Source organism: Vipera berus (assembly GCF_964194415.1).
Source record: "Vipera berus genome assembly, chromosome: 7".
In the NCBI taxonomy this organism is placed as follows: domain Eukaryota; kingdom Metazoa; phylum Chordata; class Lepidosauria; order Squamata; family Viperidae; genus Vipera; species Vipera berus.
Window position 1 is genome coordinate 52,463,169 of NC_138209.1, and position 22,655 is coordinate 52,485,823.

General features: G+C 35.2%; 1 protein-coding gene across 1 annotated transcript in view; it reads left to right on the forward strand.

The window, feature by feature from the left end:
* HPGD (15-hydroxyprostaglandin dehydrogenase) overlaps positions 1-10,996 on the forward strand; it is a gene marked incomplete at its 5' end in the record, with an annotated part of 36,581 nt that extends 25,585 nt beyond the window's left edge. Inside the window, 3 exons of the mRNA XM_081332159.1 lie at positions 5,781-5,857; positions 7,736-7,899; positions 10,535-10,996. Of these exons, the coding sequence (XP_081188285.1) occupies positions 5,781-5,857; positions 7,736-7,899; positions 10,535-10,652 (359 nt within the window). The 3' untranslated portion in view covers positions 10,653-10,996. The remainder of the gene's footprint in view (positions 1-5,780; positions 5,858-7,735; positions 7,900-10,534) is intronic.
* Between the last annotated feature and the right edge of the window lie 11,659 nt (positions 10,997-22,655).

Genomic DNA, 22,655 nt, shown 5'->3' on the forward strand with positions numbered 1-22,655 from the left:
CAGTAAAATTACATAAAATAAAGTAAAAAGGAACAATCATACAGTGACAATCACCAGCATTTGTACTAAACTGCATTCATAGACTGAAATGATAGCACAAAATTAGGCAAAATTGGGAAAGATAAGTAAGGGCCTGGTTGGACAGAAGCAGTGAAAGATAAGCCTTGTCTCTCTACCAGGATAGTTCTTTAAAATGAGATCTATATGTCTTCTGAGATTCCCTGTAGAGAGTGTCACAAAGGAGCATGAGACTGGGGGATTTCTACAGCCATCTCTACATGGGCAAATCACTGTTGAAAAGGAATGTGGGAATCTGGAGGGTAATGCATACAACCTGGACAAGGTGAAGGCCCAACAAAATTTCAGAATTAAAATTGAGGAGAGATAACACAGTAGCACATAACATGGCTTTACTGCTTCACTTGGCCTCTCTTGTGAAGCCTACTCCAAATGTTACAACAACCAAAGGAACAAACTGTGTTTTTGTATGACTATTGTCTAGAAACTGATAATCAAAGATTAAAGCACATTGTAAAGCACATGTAAAGCACATTGTAAAGCACATGTAAAGCAATTTGTGTTGTTTCTTAGCTTTCACTATTGGAACTGCTAGTTAATACTTGAGGCAATGCAAGGACTTTATGAAAATTAATCCAAGCTGCCTCGGACAGATTTAATGATCTTTTTCCAGTACTTTGTCATCTGCACTTGCTTCCATTAAATCTGTAGAATTTAAATCTGTAGTAATTTTAATATTGAAATCCCTGAACAGATCCCTCCTATGTGCAGTTATCTAGAGCCAAAGAAAGGCCTCAATAAAAAATAATAAAAAGCAGAGAAAAAATGAAATGGCTAAATCCAATTTTTTGAATGGAGAGTCAGAGTATCCTAGTCCTAAACCCTTTGAGGTGCAGGGGATCTCTGACAACACTAAGGTGTATGTTTAGGTGATTTGCAGTTCAGATTATCCATCTGAAGAAGTTCAGTTAGATAAAATAGATTTAACAGTTAGTGTGTTAAATATATACTGTACATCAAAAAGAAACTTATTCAAAATAATAATTTTCTTCCCTTGACCTGTATATGTGCACTGTTTATTAGGCAGAACCTGCTTACAAACATGGCTAAAATTTGCAGATTGAGTTTATATTTGCAGTGGACTCTTGGAATTAATGCATAAGATGTAACAGTTTCTAGAACATTACACCTTGCACGTAAATATAAATCCACAAGAAAATCATGATTTTTTCAGTTCTGTTTGATAAATTGTTCCTTGTGCTTTGTAGTTTATATCCTAAGCAGAAACTAGTTTTTACCATTTGGTTGAGCCAGTGATCACATTTTACAGCTGGACAAAAGGTCCCTAGTGAGCTCTCTTCTAACAATCACTTTAATTACAAATGCCCATGTTAAAATAGAACACGACAAATTAAACTATAATCTGTTCATCCCGTCATAGGTTTTCTTACACAGAATGAGAATGTAAATGTGACTTAAACATGCACACTTGCTGTTATATAATGAAAACTGTCTGCTCTTTCCAACAACACTGGGTTAAAAGTCAGCAACTTCTCATGAATCTTATAGGCTATATGGGTCTCTTATTTTAGCTTCTATTTGCCATTGCACTGTGTTTTTCAGTGTTGGTTAAAATAAAGAGGCCTTGTTGGATCTTCCTTTGAAGTTTAGGATCTTCCTTTGCACTTCATATATTAGTAGTACAGCTCCATCCAGTTGCTCTGACTATTGCAGGGTTGTAAAACGAAGTAGTATATTATATAGTATAACATATATTTATACATATATTAAAACATAGATATGACCCAATATACACACATACACAAACACACACATTCATATCTATATAAGTTCATATAATAAAAATAATGTAAAGTTATACTTCAGAATTTTTCTATAGTTTTCCATAACCAAATTATGAAATCTCCCAGCTGTCTAATTATTAGGTATGTTTTGTTTCATAAATTTATAATCTTTTAGAGATAGTGAGAGCAGAATATACAGTTTAATAAAAGAATACTATTATAAAAGGCTTTTGTTTTTGTCCAAATTATGCACAAATGTCCATTTGAATGATGAGATTTTCTGACATTCATATAGACTGTAATGGTAATGTGAAACACCTCAGGAGATGAGGAGTAAGAGAAGCTGGATATGGAACAGTCTGATAAGAGACAGCAATAGCCCATAGCTGCAAAATGGGCAGGAAAATGTGATCAGAAGGGACTACTCCTGTAAAGGAGCTGCAAGACAACTGTACTTTTAGACTTGCAAGATTCTATTGATGTACAGTAACTTTACAATAAATTAGAATTAGTTTAGCAGGTAATGTTTCCTGTCTGGTCCTCCTGACGTAAGTTGGACACTTGCAAACTAATATCCATACACTTGGAATAGGTTCTGTTGAGGCCAATGGTATTTTCTTTTGAATATACTTAAATAAGATTCTGCTTTAGATAAGAAGTGAAAAGAGGGCGGAAAAACCTTATTTTTTTATCATTATGCTTCCTGACCTTTGAATGAGGTATTATTTAAAGTTTGAGAATGTGTGACCATTAAACATTATTATTTCCAGTTCAAGTAAACAAGGGAAGTTATACCATTAAAGGAAAAGTGTACATAAATAGAAAAAAACTAATAATACCAGCCACAGACAAGTGAACAGGATATAGTTTAGTGAAGCAATTATAGATGAGAATGAGAATCAACAAGTCAAGGAAAATAAATGTTGGCCTGAAAAAGGACCGGGATTTTTTTTCCTAATTCTCCTTTCTTCAAGGATAATTTTTAAGATGATTCACTGTTCATTAGCCATTTCCAAAAGTGTTTCTATTAGGATAAAGACTTACAGAATGTAAAATCCAGAAACTTCAAGGAAGAACATTACTCTATTGATCAAAATCGAACAATTTATTTTTATTTAATATTTCTGCTACCAAATATCATCACTTTTGTTTTTCCCTAGTTAATACTCTGAGTTTCTGCACTTCAGTGGTTTGACAATCTGATCAACATTGTTTTTAAACCTAAGTTCCCCTCAAAAATAAAGTTGTCATTTAGCTAACATACATCAAAGTCATGATTTTATAACTATTAAATAGTAGAGAAAAGAAATAGCATATTGTTTATTTAGGAAAAAACAGAAGTACTATAAATATAGAGTCCCATAGAAGTCTTTTATTTTTAGTAAAGGAGACTGATGGCCAGTTATCAGTTTGCCAATATATTGGAGTGGATTACTAATGAAAACTTTACAAGGTAGCTACCAATATTTGTATACCAATGCTTTTCCCACAATCTATCAACTGTATAAAATATTTATTTAAAATCAGTAAGCGTATCAAAGAAATGTTCTTTTAGGACAGGGGTCTCCAAAGTTGGTAACTTTAAGACTTGTGGACTTCAGCTCCCAGAATTCCTCAGCCAGCCATGCTGAAGTTGAAATCCACAAGTCTTAAAGTTGCCAAGTTTAGAGACCTCTGTTTTAGGATGAGTATTTGTTACAATAATATAAGTATTAAATAATAGTCAATTATACTGTGATTTTTCTGGAACCCTGTCTGCTATTAATTAATAAAACTTAAAATAATTTCTGATCATAAAGTTTGGGGAAAATATTCATAAATATTGTTGAATCTTATACATCTAGTATAAGATTTTTCTAGTCAGAGAAAAGGACTTTATTGCTCAGATTTTTGTCAAAATCTTAAAAGGACAAAAAACTATCATTGGGTGTTGAGTCCAAAGGTTCTGGAAGATTTTATTCTTTGTTTTTATCCAGAGTCAATTTAGCAATTAGCTATCTGCTCCCCGATTCCAATATTGTGGGCATCTTCAATTGTTTTTAAGGAAAGGATATACTGTCTAGACCAGTGTTTTTCAACCACTGTTCCGCGGCACACTAGTGTGCCGCGAGATGTTGCCTGGTGTGCCGTGGGAAAAATTGAAAAGTAATTATAAAATACTTTCTTTGTGTTTATTTGATTCCTATTCAAGAGAATTACTTTATATATAGTCAATATAGGCACAGAGTTAAATTTTTTAACATTTTCTAATGGTGGAGTGCCTCGTGATTTTTTTCATGAAACAAGTGTGCCTTTGCCCAAAAAAGGTTGAAAAACACTGGTCTAGACAACCTTGAGAGACATTACAGATTAATGAGATTATTAAGAAGCATCAGAACTAGGATTCTACTGAAAGTTGAACATTTGGAATAAACATACTGGATTACTATGACATCAGTTTCCAGAACAGCCTGTCACTTTTCTTTTGTTTTATGAAGAGTCTAGGTTCTCTCTGTTGCTTAATATAATATTTCCTTGAACTCAACAGGTTTTAATTATATTGACAATGAACTATGAGCAAACTTAACCTGAGTCCTGAAATTCCTCAGACTCTTGCATTTTTGTTTATGTAAACCTTTTTGATTTTGCCATTGTGAGAAGATGGACAATAGTAAAGGTAGCATAGAATTTAGCATGGCATGGCACGGCACGGCACGGCACGGCACAGCATAGCACAGTGCAGCAAATTTAGCTTGAGCATTTTTCCCATTAAGACCAAAGTCCCTTTGAGATAATGTTCAGAGTATTGTATTCCATATTGTACCATGTGCTGCAGAGCAAGATACAATTAGAAAAAGTCATAAAGTGATATCTCTCTTCTATATTGCATGTATCAAAGAGGCAGATGTGAGAGAGAAAAATGACAATATGCCTCATTATAGCCAGTCATTAGAAATAAAAAGTTTGCTCTAATTTTGTTTAATTAATGAAAAGTTTGCCTTATTGTAATTTGAAAGTTTTCATTTTATTTCCAATGAAACAATGATTTTCTATTTAATGATGGACAGAGGGGAATATATCAGGAGGATCAAAGTGTATTCTGTACAGATGTAGTTGGGATCAAGCTAATTCAGGACAGATTTTACAAGGAAAAGTAGGAAGCTCTTATCTAACAGCTACTGATTTAAAACTGTCCATACTTCTAGATCAAGGCAGCAAAATGTGCTTCCCAGCTGTGTGAATTTACATTTATGAATTGTTATGGTGGGGAAAATCTATAGAGAGGAAATATTTTTCTTTTTCATTACTTTACCTTATCTTTCTATTCTTTTTCTTTCTACTTCTGTGATTTCATATCCTACAAGGTTAGGATTTATTTAATTGCTTTTATATCATAATATTCTTCTTCTACTCATTGACATTTTAGGACTGTTTTTTACAAATTAATCAATTAAAGTTAGATACCTATAGATAATTTGCAGAAAACACTGTCATGTATATCTAAAGTATCTATAAATGACATTTGGAAAAATAATTCTTGTGAAATAGAAGTAAAATCATACGCTTAAAGCTGCGTTTCTTCTCTACTTCTTCTCACATGAATGATACAGTTTTGAAACATTTTTCATAAGTGCTTTTTGAGTGATCATAATATAGGAAAAACAAGTAAGAAGTGGTAGCCAAAATGTCAGTACAGCTTAAGATTTAGGTTCAGTCTCCAAAAGACCGGGAAAAATCTATCCATTTTAAAATATTGCAAACAGGTGTCACCTTCATACTCCTATGTACTTATAAACAATATTGAGATCAAATCCAAAGTATGGAAGAATACTAGCTTTAACAAAAATGAACCATTTTAACTCTTTTTGTGTTGATCCGTGGAATAATATAAAGAAACCATATAGTTTTACAGTTTTTTTTTCATTTTTTAACAAGTAAAGTTCTTTTTAAATTCCTGATTTTTTTTAACCATTAAAGGGCTGTGGCCAGTTGCATACCAACCAGTGTATTCTGCTTCAAAGCATGGAGTAATTGGATTTACACGTTCAGTGGCTGTGAGTATAAATAGTGGGGGGAAAAGTCTTGCTCTCTTCTTGATGAACCCCATCGTTCTATTTCTCTCTCTCTCTCTCTCTCTCTCTCTCTCTCTCTCTCTCTCTCTCTCTCTCTCTCTCTCTCTCTCTCTCTCTCTCTCTCTCTCTCTCTCTCTCTCTCTCACTCACACACACACACTCTTCAGATTTGATTAACTGAAGATTTTCTGAGGTTCTCCTTAAAATAAAATCAATGTTAAGAAAAGCTTCTCCTTTAGCAGGAACATAATTAACAAATGATAGATTTGGGTGTGAGACAGCATATAGGTAAAATATGGAGTTCAAAACCAGAAGGATCAGTAGAATCCCACCATCAAAAGTAGGATTACAGTATGTCAACAGTCAGTGCTACCATGTTTCCCCGAAAATAGAACCCGGTCTAATTTTTTTTGCTTCCAAAAAAGGCACCAGGTCTTATTTTCAGGGGGTGACTTTACCACAGTCTCACCTCACGACAATGGCACTGACAGCCCCACCCAACTGGCCCACTTCTTCCACGGCTGAAGGAAACATCTCTGCTGCTGAGAATGAAGCTCCAGAGTGACACGCATGGCACCCCCCGGCCTGCATTTTGCCATCAGAGATGTTCCGGAAAGGCCTGTGCAGCCAAGAACCGAGCTATAGATTTCCATAGCTTGGTTCTCGACTGCAGAGGCCTTTCCAGAAGGTCTCTGATTGCAAAATACAGGCCGGGAGGAATCCAGAATTCCATTCTCAGCTGCAGGGGCATTTCCTGAAGGCCTCTGACAGTGAAATGCAGACCAGGGTATGCTACAGAAGTGAGCAGGTGATAAGTGGATGCGGGGCACACGGGGCAGCTCCATCCCCCCTGCCCTAGCTTGATTTTTAGGTGTGCACCGCACCCCAAAACTAGGGCTTATTCTTGGGGTAGGGTTTATACTAGGCCCACCCCAAAAATCAAGCTAGGGCTTATTTTCAAGGTAGGTCTTACTTTCGGAGAAACACGGTAGTGCTAATAGTCCATTGCAAATAGGTAAAAAAAGATAAAAACAGTAACAGTCTTTATTTTCCTAGGCTAAAACACAAGTATGATTACTGTAGCTATGAAATAAAGATGTGTGTTGGTTAGAAGAAAAGCTATGAAAGTACTGAACAAAGTATTAAAGTGTAAGAGCATCATGTTGACAACAAAGGCCATGGTTTCCTGGTTGTAATATGTGGCTGTGAAAGAAGTATCCTTACAAAGAATGAAAAGAAAAAAGCTGATGCCTTTGAATTTTTGGGATTACCCTGGACCACAAAGAAAAACAAATCTTCAGTATTTGATGAAGTAAAACTAGACTGCTTACTGTAATAATGAAGCTAAGGTTTACCTATTTTATATCCATGGCTCAATGGAAATTGCATTACATTCACATGTTTGTAAAAATTGAAGGCAATTGGAAAAAGGCCACAGAAGTCTATGTGAATATATATTATCACTGATGACAGAAATATGAGCTTATAAGAAACAGTTACTGATAGACACTCCTAGAGAAATGAAGTCCACTGGATCAAAAGAATAAGGAGTGACTGAAACACTACATAGTAATAGCGCAAAAATATAAATGATAAAAAGTATTATTATATTGTTGGTTGAATGAAACAATATTTGTAAATGCAGTAGACAATACAAATCAAGGAACTGTTTTGTATTTTATATCAAATTATTTATTCTTCTGATATTTCCTACTGTGCTCAGCATGGTTTCCTATATGTTCATTTAATGTTCCTTTGAATTAAAGATGCCAGAGATAGAACCTGATATTTTTTCCATACAAAGAATGTTTTCTTACCGTATCTCAACAATAGTACATAATATAGTTTCCTGTTTTACAGCTGGCTGCTAGAGCAAAAAATTATGGTGTACGAATAAATGCTATCTGTCCTGGTTTTGTCAACACACCAATTCTTCAGAGTGCTTTCCAGGAAGAATATATGGGTTCATATTATTCATTCAAAGAAGAAATCAAACATAAGATGGAATTCTATGGCATTTTGGAGTGAGTAAAAACTATGCAGTTCTACTTAATGCCTGTAGTTCAGTAAGAATTATATAGTTCCATAGTGCTGCCAAGAAAACTACATGGACATATACAGGTAATTCCTGAGTTGCGAGCATTCCCTTAACGAATGTTTGAAGTTACGTGATAAGTGCCCCCTAGTGCTTATGAGCAAATCCCAAAATTATGAATGTTGCTGCCCCACGGCAGTCATTCATCTTTATGACCGACCTCAGTGGCACTGCAACATTCATCCTGGTTATTCCTTCCCTTCCCACCCCAGCCCGATTTCCCTAGGCACTAGAGCTTCAATACTCACCTTGTGAAGATTGAAATTCTTCACTTTCTTGGCTGCTCCAGGCCTTCGGTGCATTCACAGAGAATAGAGGCCTAAGGTAACGCAAGATCACATGAGATCAGTGGTGCGAGATCTCACACTACTGATCTTGCATGATCTCATGCTACTTTAGGCCTCTGTTCTCTGCAACAGAGAATGGAACCATAGCCAGGAGATGCTTCTGCATGCCTGCGGAGGCTGGATCTGGGTGTTGGAGACCTTTTCCAGGCTGCTGAGGCCAGGGGATACTTCTGCATGCCTCTGTAGGCTGGATCTGGGCATTGGAGGCCTTTTCCAGGTTGCGGCCACCCACAAGCTGGCCTCAGATCCGGATGGCAGTGGCCTGGAAAAGGCTTCCAATGCCTGGATCCAGCCTCCAGAGGCACACAGTAGTGTCCTCCAGCTACAGTTCCGTTTTCTGTTGCAGAGAACAGAGACCTAAAGTAGCATGAGATCACACAAAATCAGTAGGGTGAGATCTTGCACCAATGATCTCACATGATCATGTGTTACCTCCTGCACAGCAGGAACCGTGGCAGAGAGGAGATGGATCTTTTCAAGGTGAGTCCAGCGCGGCATGAAGCAAGGGGGAAGCATGAAGTATCTTATCTATCCATCACTAGGCCCTCCATGGTCTTCCCCACCCTGAGATACCTCATGTTCACTTAACAAGCTGCATGCATCTTAACGAGCAGGGAGTGATCTCATTTGAGGTATGAGATTCACTCCCATGAGTTTTCAAGTTACGAATGGAATGGGCAGGCTCCATTACATTCGTAACTCAAGGACTACTGATAGTTGCAGGCTGGCTATATTAATTCAAAGGAAATCTTTATTTTACATTTCTGCTTGGATGTTTCAAAGTATTTACATGCATGGCAGGATCTTTTTAAAGCAACTAAACCAGCACGTGGGATAATGCAGACCATAACTTAACTAAACTACCAGCCAGTTGTTAAATCATAGTCCGTAAGATCTGAACCAAGCATATATATTTTGTTTGTTTATTTATTTTAGCATTTTGTGTGAACTCAAATATTACACTAGCTTTTTCTTGGAATGTCCTTGGTTCAAATGGTATTTTCCATTTTTATTTTCAAATTCTTCATTTGAAAACTATGTTTTTAAAAAGAATACGAGGACATTAATAGAAATATGGAACTTAAGCTTCAAATACATCTTTAAATTGTGGATTAGATTAAGTAATTGCAACTTCAGATGCTCGCACATAACAGGTTATATACTTGGGATGTGTGGGCTTTGACAAATCCTTAAAAATATATTAAAAATATAATAGTCACCTTTAAATTTGCTTCCTTCAATAGCCACAATGGTCCAAGAAGGAGACAATACATATTAAGCAATGTAAGATTGCTTATCACAAGGTTACTTTATTTAGCAATAAAGTTAGGTAATCCACAAAAACATATCACCATTAAAGTGAATTGTTTTCACTATATATAATAAATACATTTTGAGATAGGAAAAGTTGGAGGCCTAAAATAGTCACACATTTTCTGGTATATTGAATATCATCTGTTCTCTACAATACCTTGAATAGGATTTTATATACAGGTAGTACTTGACTTACAACCAAAATCGAGCCCAAAATTTCTGTTGCTAAGCAAGACATTTGTTAAGTCAGTTTTGCCTCATTTTACAACTTTTGTTGCCACAGTTGTTAAGTGAATCACTGCAGTTGTTAAGTTAGTTACACAGTTGTTAAGTGAATCTGGCTTCCCCGCTGACTTTCTTGTCAGTGGGTCACAAAAGGGGTCACATGACCCCAGGGCAATGCAGTCATCATAAATATGAACCAGTTGCCAAACATCCAAATTTTGATCACATGATCATGGGTATGCTGCAACAATTTTAAGTGTGAAAAATGGTCATAAGTCAAATTTTTCAGTGCCGTTGTAACTTTGAATGGTCACTAAATCAATGGTTGTAAGTAGAGGACTACCTGTAATTACTTCAAATGAATGAGGTTTGTATAAACTTCATAACTGATTTTTATTTTGACTCTTGCAAGATCCCAGAAACAAATATCAGAATATTTTATCTAGTATTAAAAATACTATATAGTCATATAAAATATCTGCTTTGTTATCATGATAGGAAAATGAATAGAAATAAATTAGATCAAACTATTATTTACCTGATTGTTCCTCAAGTATATTTATCTCACAAAGACAGAAAATTGTTTCTTTTCTCTTTTAATAGTTTAGGAAATATGAAATGATTTCTAATATTTATAGTCAGCCTTGTCTAATTTTTGTCATATGAATTTATTTGTAGCCCATCACTAATTGCTGAAGGACTGATAAAAATCCTTGAAGATGATTCATTAAATGGAGAAATTATGAAGATTACAAAGCAAGGAATTAATTTTCATGAATATTGTCCAACACCATAATAACAGTTCATAATACTTGCTTCCCTAAACCCACAAATACTAAAGTGTTACAAGAAAATCTTGGTAATAGTAACACTTCATTTCAATACACATCTTTTGTCAATATGTGAAGGATTTTTGATATTATAAATTACTTATATTGTTATCAATTAATATTTCAAATGCTGTAGAAATATACTATATAATTTTAATTTTGAAAAACAGTTGTAAATGTGTTTAGCAAGTAATGGCTTAGTCAATTTAATTTTTTATAGATTTAGGATAAGAGTAATAACATTATACACTGTTACTCATAAATTAATCCAAGCTGCATGGCAGAATTTCAGGAACTGATTTACATAATATAGGATTACACATTTAAGATTTCGTTCAAATTAAATAATTTTATCTTTGTAATACATTTTGCCAAGTCTTTTTTTCCCATTTGTACATATTTAACAGTATATACTGTGGTTATTTAGTTTGAACCTGCCAAATAATATTTGCTCAGTCATTATGCTAAATGTAGGGTTAACTATTTACATTAAAATAGAATTTATAATTTGCTTCACCTTTCTCATAAAATATACTTACACTAGAAAAACAAATGAACAAAACTAGTTTTTTCTGTGAGTTATTTCTGCTGCCAGAACAAAACTTTTAGATATAATACCATGACTCAACACAAAATTTTAAACATTTTGAATACAATGTTAAATTACAAATATTTTTACTTACTTTCAAGTAAGTTTTTACTCCTGACCACTTTCTAGAGACTATTCCCTGCACTTGTCTTGGCACTGCTTTGTTTCTAGGGCTGAGAGAACTGACTGGCTCTAGATTACTCTGCTGGGTTCATGCATAAAGGGGGGCTAGAATTCATGGTCTCCCAGTTTCTACTCTGATGCCTTAACCATTATGCCAAACTGGCTGTTGTATTTACATTATTAATTCCAGATTAATAATGGACAAAATCTAAAGAACTGTGCAACAAGGTTGTCAGCTCCAATAGCAGTTTGGAAAATATTTTGAAAATTATAAATATTTATGGAGATTCTCAGTCATCCAGGTCATGGTTGTCCCAAAGGTGCTTTTTCAAGAGGCAACTAGACTTTCTTATTTTTCTTTGAAGATGTTTCACTTCTCATCCAAGAAGCTTCTTCAGCTCTGACTGGATGGTGGAGAATGAAAGGATCTACATTCCTGGAAGCTGGCTGGTCACTGCATTATTTTAGAGAGTCGTTGAGGCCACTTAGAAGTTTATCTGTATCCTCAGGATAACCTGAATGGTGCAAATAGGTGTGAAGCCTTCTTGGAACTGCTGAAAGGATTGTGTTGTAGAGTGATGATGTGTTGTAGATGATGTTGAATCCCTCCCCCTCTGATAAGAGAGGGCTATAATTTGAAAATTATATTTTTAACAGAGCACATTTGCATTAATTCATAATATATAAAGAAATCAAGCTCAGGCTAATATTCAGAAGTGGCATTTTATTGCTATATGCATTACAATAATACTTTTCAGAATCCAGTATATACAATAAAGCAAATGTGTGTGAAATCATCCCCTCCCTCCCACTGCAACCACTGATCCGCAAACCCAGAAAGGTTGGAGATCACTGAGACACAGGGTGCCATTTGTTTGTAAACATTCCTTTTAAAAAATTTCAGATTGTCTCTTTCTCTCTTGTACGCGTGCTGCGGTTACGTGTTTATTATTTTAACACCTTGGCTGAAGAATCCAATGAAAGACACCCAGAAGTCTTCCAGACAACTGGAAGGCTGCCAAGTATGAGAAACGTTCAGGTGGCTGTAGTGGGGTGAGAAACTGTTTATATATTTATTCCACTGATTAAATTAAGGGAGTTTCTTCCATTGAACAGCATAAATATACAAATGCGTGCCTGATATCCAAACCATCACCTAACCTGCTAAGCCTTGAAGGTAATTTATTCATGTAGTAATTACTGGTATCTTCAAGAATGGAGTGTTTGGCACACAAGAGAGAGGAAATATACCTTAAACCAGCAGGAAAACTCAGAATCCATATTCATGTCTGAATTCAAGAATACACCCAAACTATGAGTCCAGTTTGAATAAATCCCTGATTTCCAATTATTCTCTTTAGCTGATCAGAAATTGATTAGTGCACAAATGTCCATATATGGCCCATGGGCTTCATGAGGCCCCAGACAGCTAGTATCATGGCCTCGCAAATTAATAAAAAAATAAAGTGAACAAAGTTTGTTATTTATATATATATTAAATATATTATATATTTTATATGCAGCCCAATACTGTTCCTCTTATTCAATGCAGCATAGGTAAGCCAAAATGTTGGACAACCATGGATTGGAGCATGCATCAATTTTATGTGACACACACACTTATACCAAGAAATAAATAAATAAAAATGGCAGAGCTTCAATTCTACCATTGCGGACATTGTCTTGACTTTTTAAAAATTACATTACAGACATTCCTAATTGTCAGGTTCAGTTACCAAATTAGAATGTTGACGGCTTTCTTGTTTTGAAATGGAGAAAAGAGATAAAGTTGGGTATCATCAGTTCTGACAAAAATCCTCAAATCTCTTCCTCAGATTCACACGTATATTAAACACAAAGATAAGATGAAACCATCAATGGCCAACAGTCACAGGGCTATACTCTATAATATTTGTTTGTTACTGTCTTGTAAAAAGGGTAAAGGAATCCCTGTGGATTTTACGCCTCTAGTCATTGCCAATTTTATAGAGAGCTGTGCTCATTTCTGTTTCAAGACCATTGAGCCAGCACTGTCTGAAGACATTTCTGTAGTCATGTGGCCAGCATGGCATCATGGAGTGCTGTTACCTTCCCACCAAAGTGTACATATTTATCTATTCACATTTGATGTTTTCAAACTGCTAGGTTGGAGGAACTAGGGTGAAGACTGGAGCTCATCCCATCATGAGGTACTCAGGTCTTGAACCTGGGCTGCTGGCTTTACAGGCGACAAGCCCAGTGTCTTATCCGCTGACCCATTGCACCACCCTTTTTGCCTTTGTATGATGTACTAATCTAGTTTTCATGTTTTAGCATTATACACAGACCAGACTACTACAGTTTAGCAAAAATCTAGCTTAACATGTGTGAATTTAATCATGGTGCCAAAAATAAATCTCCCAGCACCAGCTTGGAATTCAAAGTGGTCTCAAGAATTGAAATAGCAAAAGGAAAAATGCATCAAAGTCTAAAATGAAGAGATAGAATGCCTGTGGCAACTAAGATATTATACAAAGATGTGAGTTGAATCAGTGCTTTGGCTACAGATTTCTGCTAGGAGTAGAATTCTCATTATATGACACTATTTGGAAGTGAGGAATATCTTGTATAATATCAAGTGGAAAAGATTTCTAAGAAAAGGGTGAAGATCAGATTACTAAATCATAATTTGTAACATGATCAGACAAAACTAGCAAACAGGTATATAGAATCTGAAAACAGGTGAGCAAAACCATGGGAGATAACATGAAAATAACAGATCATTTTAATTGGAATACATTGACTTTAATTTGTTGGCTATATTTTTCAACTGAACTATATTTTTCAAAGATCCTGGAGCACTGGGGAACTACCAGAGGACTGGAAGAGAGCTGATGTAGTTCCCATCTTCAAAAAAGGGAAAAAATAGATCCAGAAAACTACAGACCTATCAGCCTGACCTCAATACATGGGAAGATTCTGGAAAAGATAATCAAACAACAAATCAGCGAACACCTTGATGCGAACAAAGTTATCACTAAAAGCCAACATGGGTTTGTCAAAAACAGATCATGCCAGACAAATCTTATTGCATTCTTTGACCAAGTGACAAAACTAGTGGACCAGAGGAATGCTGTAGATATAATTTACTTGGACTTCAGTAAGGCATTTGATAAAGTAGATCACAACCTACTACTTGATAAGATAGAAAAATGTGGGTTAGATAGCATCACCACCAGATGGCTGACAGGCCGTACTCAGCATGTGGTCCTCAATGGAACTGCATCTACATGGAAGGAAGTGTGTAGTGGGGTGCCCCAGGGCTCTGTTCTGGGCCCAGTGCTCTTCAACATCTTCATCAATGATTTGGATGAGGGGATAGATGGGGAACTCATCAAATTTGCAGATGACACCAAGCTGGCAGGAATAGCCAATACTCCAGAAGATAGGCTTAAGATACAGGAGGATCTGGACAGACTCGAACACTGGGCACTATCTAAGAAAATGAAATTCAATTGTGAAAAAAGTAAGGTTCTACATTTAGGCAGGAAAAATCAAATGCACAGGTATAGTATAGGTGGTACCTTGCTCGATAGTAGTAACTGTAGAGAGATCTCAGAGTCCTATTGGACAATCACTTAAATATGAGTCAGCAGTGTGCTGCAGCTGCCAAAAAAGCCAACACAGTGTTAGGCTGCATTAACTGAGGGAGAGAATCAAGATCACGTGAAGTACTAATACCATTTTACAATGCCTTGGAAAGGCCACACCTGGAATACTGCATCCAGTTTTGGTCACCACAATGTAAAAAAGATGCTGAGACTCTAGAAAGAGTACAGAGAAGAGCAACAAAGATGATTGGGGGACTGGAGGCTAAAACATAAAGGGAACGGTTGCTGGAATTGGGTATGTGTAGTTTAATGAAGAGAAGGGTGAGGGGTGACATGATAGCAGTGTTCCAATATCTCAGGGGTTGCCACAAAGAAGAGGGAGCCAAGCTATTCTCCAAAGCACCTGAAAGCAGGACAAGAAGCAATGGATGGAAACTAGTCAAGGAGAGAAGCAACCTAGAACTAAGGAGAAACTTCCTGACAGTTAGAACAACTAACCAGTGGAACAACCTGCCTCCAGAAGTGGTGAATGCTCCAACACTGGAAGTTTTTAAGAAGAGATTGAACAGCCATTTGTCTGAAATGGTATAGGGTTTCCTGCCTGAGCTGGGGGTTGGACTACATGACCTCCAAGGTCCCTTCCAACATTATTATTATTATTATTATTATTATTATTATTATTATTATTATTATTATTATTATTATTATTATTATTATTATTATTAATTATGTTGGTGATAAACTCTATGACAAAAGCCCTTGATTAATTTTCTATATAAAGTCACTAGGAAAACAATTTATGGTTGCAAGGCAAGAAATCTAGTTTTAGTCCCTAAGTGTATGACATTCAAAAAATTAGGAAAAGAAACTGACAGCAACAGATGCTGTACATTCAAGCATATTTGAAATAGCCAATGTTTGTAGAAACGACTAAGAGATCCAAAACTGAACTACAATAAAGAAAACAGTATAATTGGAAACAGACCTGAAATACATGCCAATTTTGCTCTTGATGTGACCTATTTTCTAATCAAATACATTCCTGCAAATCCCTATGACTGGATTTATAAAACAATTTTGTATAAAATGTGTATTATAAATATGTGTTTCTAATGATAGGTAGAAACAATAGGATACTAATCCAGAGACCTATAGAACTCATATCAATACATATTTAATAGAGATATATCTATGCTTATGCAAAATGAAACATTATTTAAGGGAGGGTAAATAATCCAAAAGCAAATAATTGTATAAATTGCAAATTACACATTGAAAAGAGATCAACCAGAACATTCACGTTTCTTGTAAATACTTCAGAAATTTATTTCATCATTTATTTATCAGAGTTCTACTCCAATATGTTTTTCAGCAGTCAAAGCAGTTTAGAGTGATTAAAAGGGAGCACATTCCACAGCTATAGATTCACTAAGAGAAGCTCTGAGTTGGATAGTCAAAAGTTTTGCTTCTGACAACATCAGGGATGATAAGTGAATTTTGCCCCGTTTTATGACTTTTTTGCCACATTTGTTAACTGAATTACTACAGGGTTGTTAAGTGACTCTTCGTTTCCTCATTGATTTTGCTTGTGAGAAGGTTGGAAAAGGTGACTGCATGACCTTGGGACACTGTAACTGTCATAAGTGTGAGTCAATTGTCAAGCATGTGAATATAAATCACATGACCATGGGGATGCTGCAATAGTCATAAGTGTGAAAAATGATCATGTCACTTTTTTCAGTGTCGTTGTGACTTTGAATGGTCACTAAATGAACTGTTGTAAGTTGAGAACTACCTATATTTCTCAGGACTTTGGAAACAGATCTTTCATTGGGGGCATCAGAGGAACTACTGTAGATGGAAGTTGAAGTTCTAGAAGTTGAAGTTCATCCATCTTAAAATTTCTGAGGTTGAAAAACACTGTTGTAACTGCTGTGGTATATTTTGTGTTGATTACAATTTTCAGAAGCTCTTCAACAACAGAAGGCTCATGCTGTCATTTATTAAGCATTTGTTAAGGTAGATTTTGTTTGTTTGTTTATTCAATTTCCATAGCCAGCCTCTCAGTCAATGACTGGGTGGCTTATAGTTCAAAAACATACATCACAATCAAATTAGTAAAAATATTTTAAAACAATTAAAAAACAATAGAGACATCCAGAATATTCATGACAGCCCAGATACTAGGCCAGTTAACAATATAGCCAGGAAATGGCTGAAACCAAGTTGTGGATAACTACTAAATGCAGCTAGTTCATCTGCCATTTGCAAATCCAGTAGTATAAAGTGATCAAGGAGCACTCCAAAACTGGTAATGTACTGTTTCTGGATCAGTATATAGCCCATTCAGAGGAAGGCTCATATCAATTACAGAAATTTGCTTTCTAAAAAAAATATTTCTATTGCACCTGGATTTAGCTTTAGCTTGTTTTCTATCATTCAGTCCATTACTGAGATTAAGCAACATCCAGTGCTATTGTTTGTTCCCCTGGAAGATATATCAGAACTACTCTCTACTTACTGTGTTGTAACAAGATTAGGAAAATACAAGTTTGCAAGACTGATACTGGTAATGCTGACTAATACATACACAATGGAATTTAATTAAAGGAATATTCCCCTAGTAGGTGGCACACAGTAACAGGATTAAATTAACAACTTTATCCCTACTAAACTTTCAGTGAATATGTATGTTTTTCTTGTGTGGACTATAACTTTAAATTGTATCTCATAAAAAAGCATGTAAACAGTACGAAGTACCCCAGCAATAGCTGTATCTTTATTTACACAATAGAGCTGCGTTCAAAAATCCATTAATAGGATACTGGGAAGTGTAGATGACTTATCCAAGAGAATAGCGCTTTTTGAAAAACAAATAGATCATAGTGAATTACTCTAAGATATGATTAAGTTTAATTGATGAAAACTGGACCCCTTCTCTAATGTTTATGATTATAGAATCTACAGATTAACTTCCACTGTGTTTTCAGCTCTCTGTCTGGAAAAGGTATTATAAATAGTTAAGACTAATAGATAATTATTTCCCCCCTAATAATAGAGATTAGGTGCCTGGAACAATTATTTTCAACAATATATATCATGATCAATAAGAGAAAGCAGGCTGGTGTGCATATTAGTATTACTTACTATATACAATATTTAAGCACTGATTCAAACAAAGAAGAAAACATTTTGGGTGGCTATTTTGAAATGGAAATTAGTTTACTATTTATTTATAAAATGTATAGGCTGCCTATCTTACCTCAAGGTAACTCCTGAGGTAATATTTGCCTTTTAGCCAGTGTATAGCTTAAATATTCAAAAACAATATTGCATTCTCATACAAAAACAAAAGATGGTGCACTTAAAATATATTTTTTCCAAAAGGGTCACAAACAAGATTTTATTAATCTATGTCCATCAGATTTTCATGCGGGTCATTTTACTTAATTGGCTGTGGCCAATGATTTGATGCTGGCTAAAACAAATCCCAATCATTTATATTAGAGCTTCTGATTTGTGGTATTTGACACCCCTTTATCTTATCCAGGTTCATTAGGCGCCATGTCTTTTGTCAGGTTTTACATTTTTTGCTAACGAGAAGATGTCTGCTCTCAGTCCTTCCAGTTATCTGTGAGCATTCTTTTAATTCAGATTTAAGTCCATGATTATTTTGTACATTTTGTTATTAGGTTTATGTCCAAAGTAGTATAGCTTGTGTAGTGTTAAGTTGTTTTTAATATATCCCCATTCTTCTTTTATAAATTCCTACATTCTGCATTATCATGTTTCTCGTAGATACCCTCAGCTGCAAAAGTTGGACCAAGAAAAAACTAGATGAAAGGAAAATTGATTCATTCAAGTTGTGGTGTTAGAGGTCCTGTGCATTCCCTGGAAAGCAAAGATGACAAGAAAGTACTGGAGTGTGTAAAACCAGACATATCATTGGAGGACAAAATCACAAAATTCTACCTTACTTATTTGAGCCATGTCATGTGATCAGATTAACTGGAAAAGACACTTATGTTTGGAATGGTCGGCAGAGCAAAAGGAAACGAGGCTGCTAAAAACCACAGTGGCTAGACAACAGCAAAGGTGTCAGAGCATAAAACAACTGAAAGAAGCTATACTAGATTGAAAATTGTGGAGGGAACTGGTCTATAGAATTGCCTAGAATCATATATAATTGAATATATAATTTCATCATCACATTGGTTTGGTTTTCATAAATATTATCAGTTTAAATCTCAGATGTTCATTTGAGTTATTTAAAAACCTTAATTATATTTTGTATCCTTGATTCAATAATACAATCATGGTTAATTAGTTTTTCCCCTCATATTAATTTGCCTCTCAAGTTTTAAAGCTTTTTCCCATTTGGCTCCTATACTCTGGAATCAATTCTATTATTGTTATTGATTTTACTTTGTTTCTGCAACTGTTGTTTATATCAATTATCAATTTATCTTAAGAAATGAGTGTTATTGTATATTACATAGTTGTATTGAGATAATTATGCATAAATTTAGAGATATAAGAAGTGGGCTTAGTGCTTTCCATCATCCAATCTTTCTGAATCCAATCCAGGGTTAAAACAAGATGTTTACACTGTGATGAAGACAGACATATTCCATTGTCTTTCTCTTTCTGCCATCAGTGTGCTGTTTCTTTTAGTCAATTGGCTAGGAGAAAGCCTCTGGTTTCTTAAAATTATTGGTAAGGTGAGATTCTTACATTTGTATTCCTTTACCAAGCCAAAAGCTGATAATGGGAGGCAAGAAAATGCTATGTTCTTGATTCAAAAAGCAGCAACCTCTCCACTGAAATCATTTTTTTCCATCTGTCAAAAAGATCAAATAAAGTTTGGAATGTATGATAATTGCAAGCCTTCAGCTACAATGTCACCTGATCACTGGATCAGTTCATTTTAGAATAGAACAGAATAGAATAGAATAGAGCTGGAAGAGACTTTGGAGGTCTTCTAGTCCAGTCTCTTCTTAAAAACCTCCAGTGATGGAGTGCCCACAATTTCTGGAGGCAAGCTGTTCCACTGGTTGATTTTCCTCAGGAAGTTTCTCCTTAATTCTAAGTTGGTTCTCTCTTTATCAGTTTCCAACCAATAAATGATTAGGAACAGATCTATTAGACAGCAGCACTTTATTTGAACAACTCTTGTTTTTTGAAAAACTCCTGAAACAATCTAAGCCACTCTCATACAATTCATATTTACCACTATTTAAAACATGTTTATGATGTACTGTCTTCTGCATTATAAATTAATAATGTCCTATAATGTAATTACCTTTTCAATTTTAGGCATCATATTCTTTGACTACTTACCATGGCTCCTAAAGGGAAATCAGGTGATCCTGTAGCATACTACACAAATATCTAATTATATCTCATCTCTAGGGAGGGACCAGCTCTGCCCTTCCCATGGTGGAAATTTGTACTAGAATAGATAAAGATGTGGGAGATAAAGTAAAAGCCAAATACTAGAGAAAATGAACAAACCTGTTATTTATTTATTTGCCCACCCTGAGAAACTTTAAATCAGCTTTATCACAGATCAGGCAAAGATTGAAAAAACTTAACCTAAAATTAGTAAAATTAGAGGACATACATGAAAGTTACTTCTCTCCAGGGCTTTTTTTCTCATAGAACGCTCAGAACAGAGTTCCGGCACCTTTTTGGGATGTAACCTTGTAGGGTAGGCAAGGCAGGTTGTATGACATGTGTGAGTTCCGGCTCCTTTTTCTTTTACAAAAAAAACACTGCTTCTCTCTATATGCATATTTGTGTTGATCTCATGGAAAGAAAATTGCTAATGATTATATCACTACTGGGATTAGATATGGTAAGTAACACACTGTGTCACATAAAACAAAAGCACTTTATAAGGTATAGGAGACACCAGTGTAGTTCCGTCCTGGAATGAAATATTGAAACACCAGAATGATTCAAACAATTAGTGATAATTGCATCTACTCCCAATACTTACCTAACAGGCAAACTGAATGATGCCCTTCTAACAGTATCTGAATGGTCAGAATTCTTGCTCAAATGCCTTACTAACAGAAACTATCCTGAATAATTTGTGAGCTGCTTTCCTTTCCTTTCCTTTCTGTCTCTTATGTTGGTTTTCTCTGTCTCATTATATTTGTATATACAGATAGGTGTCACAGAGTAAACTATAATCATAAGGGCTTTCTTTACAACTCACCCCAAAATGGGAAAATAATTTAATTAGCAGCATTATTATGTACTCGTAATGTCTATAGGATGTTACTGTATATCAAAGATCTGGAATGAGTTTTAAATCCTTGTAGCCTTCTGTAAATAGAATGAGTTACCAATTCCTTAACAATTCATTCCTTAACAATAACAAAAAGAAATGCCTTCTGGGATTCCTAAATTCTGCAAACTAAATAGGCTGGCGTGCATCCAATTAACAAAGTGAAAAGAAACTGAGTTTGCGTTGTCACTTACACAACAATCTGATAGTATCTCAAATTAAGTATATATTTAACATATCACACAATGAAGCCTTGACCTTTCCCTAAAATTCAAATGCTGCCTGAAACACTAAAGCCAAAATACTCTGTCGAGATACAATATAGAGTATTTAGCTACATTCTTTGAAAACAACAAAAAAGGGAGATAATTACAGACAAAAGCAAAAGACAACAATGACAAAGGGATGGTATCAATTCACAATTCTTAAAAGAAAACTAATATTCCACTAACTACACTGCAGGTAGATAATTTTGTAGTTGGACAATGGCTTTATATTTCTCCAGTGTCACCACTATCATTCAAATAATCAGACATGTTAGTTATGGAATTTTGTTATGGAGAAGAATGTCTATTTCTAAAATAATAAAAATAACATGATCATTAATAGTTATGTTAATGATCAGTCACTAATATTTGGATTTCTCCCGTTTCTTCCATGTACACTCTATTACTTTTCCTTTTTTTAAAAAGGTTGCAATTAGCATTATCAGTTTTATGGAAATTTAGCATGCCCAAGTCAAATTCATCCACTCCTCCATCACTTGTCACACTCTAAGACAGTGTTTCTCAACTTTGACAACTTTAAGAGGGGGAGGAACACAATATCATCTATCTCCAGTCTACAACACAGTCCTTTCAGCAGTTCCAAGAAGGCTCCACACCCATTTGCATTACTCAGGTGACCTTGAAGACACAGATAAGCCTCCAGGTATCTTTAACTACTCACTAAAAGAATGCAAATGAACAAATCTGCAAGGAATATAAATCCTTCCATTCCCCACAGTCCAGTCAGAGCTGAAGAAGCTTCTTGGAAGAGAAGTGAAACATCTTCAAAGAAAAACAAGAAAGTCCAGTTGCCTTGTGAAAAAGCATCTTTGGGATAACCATGACTTGGATGACTGAGAATCTCCATAGTTTTCTTTTCAATCACACCTATCATTTTTATCCATTTAATTGATATTTGTACCATCATTGAATTACTTCAACAGGTCATGAATTACTCAGACAAGAGGCTGCTCTATGTTTGCAAAGCAAGCTTAGAGTGTCTTTCTGCTACCAAATAATGTCATTACCTAGTATGCATATGGAAAGTATATTTACAAGTCCTTTATTGTGTGCAACAGTAGCTTTCTGCATACAATGTATTAATC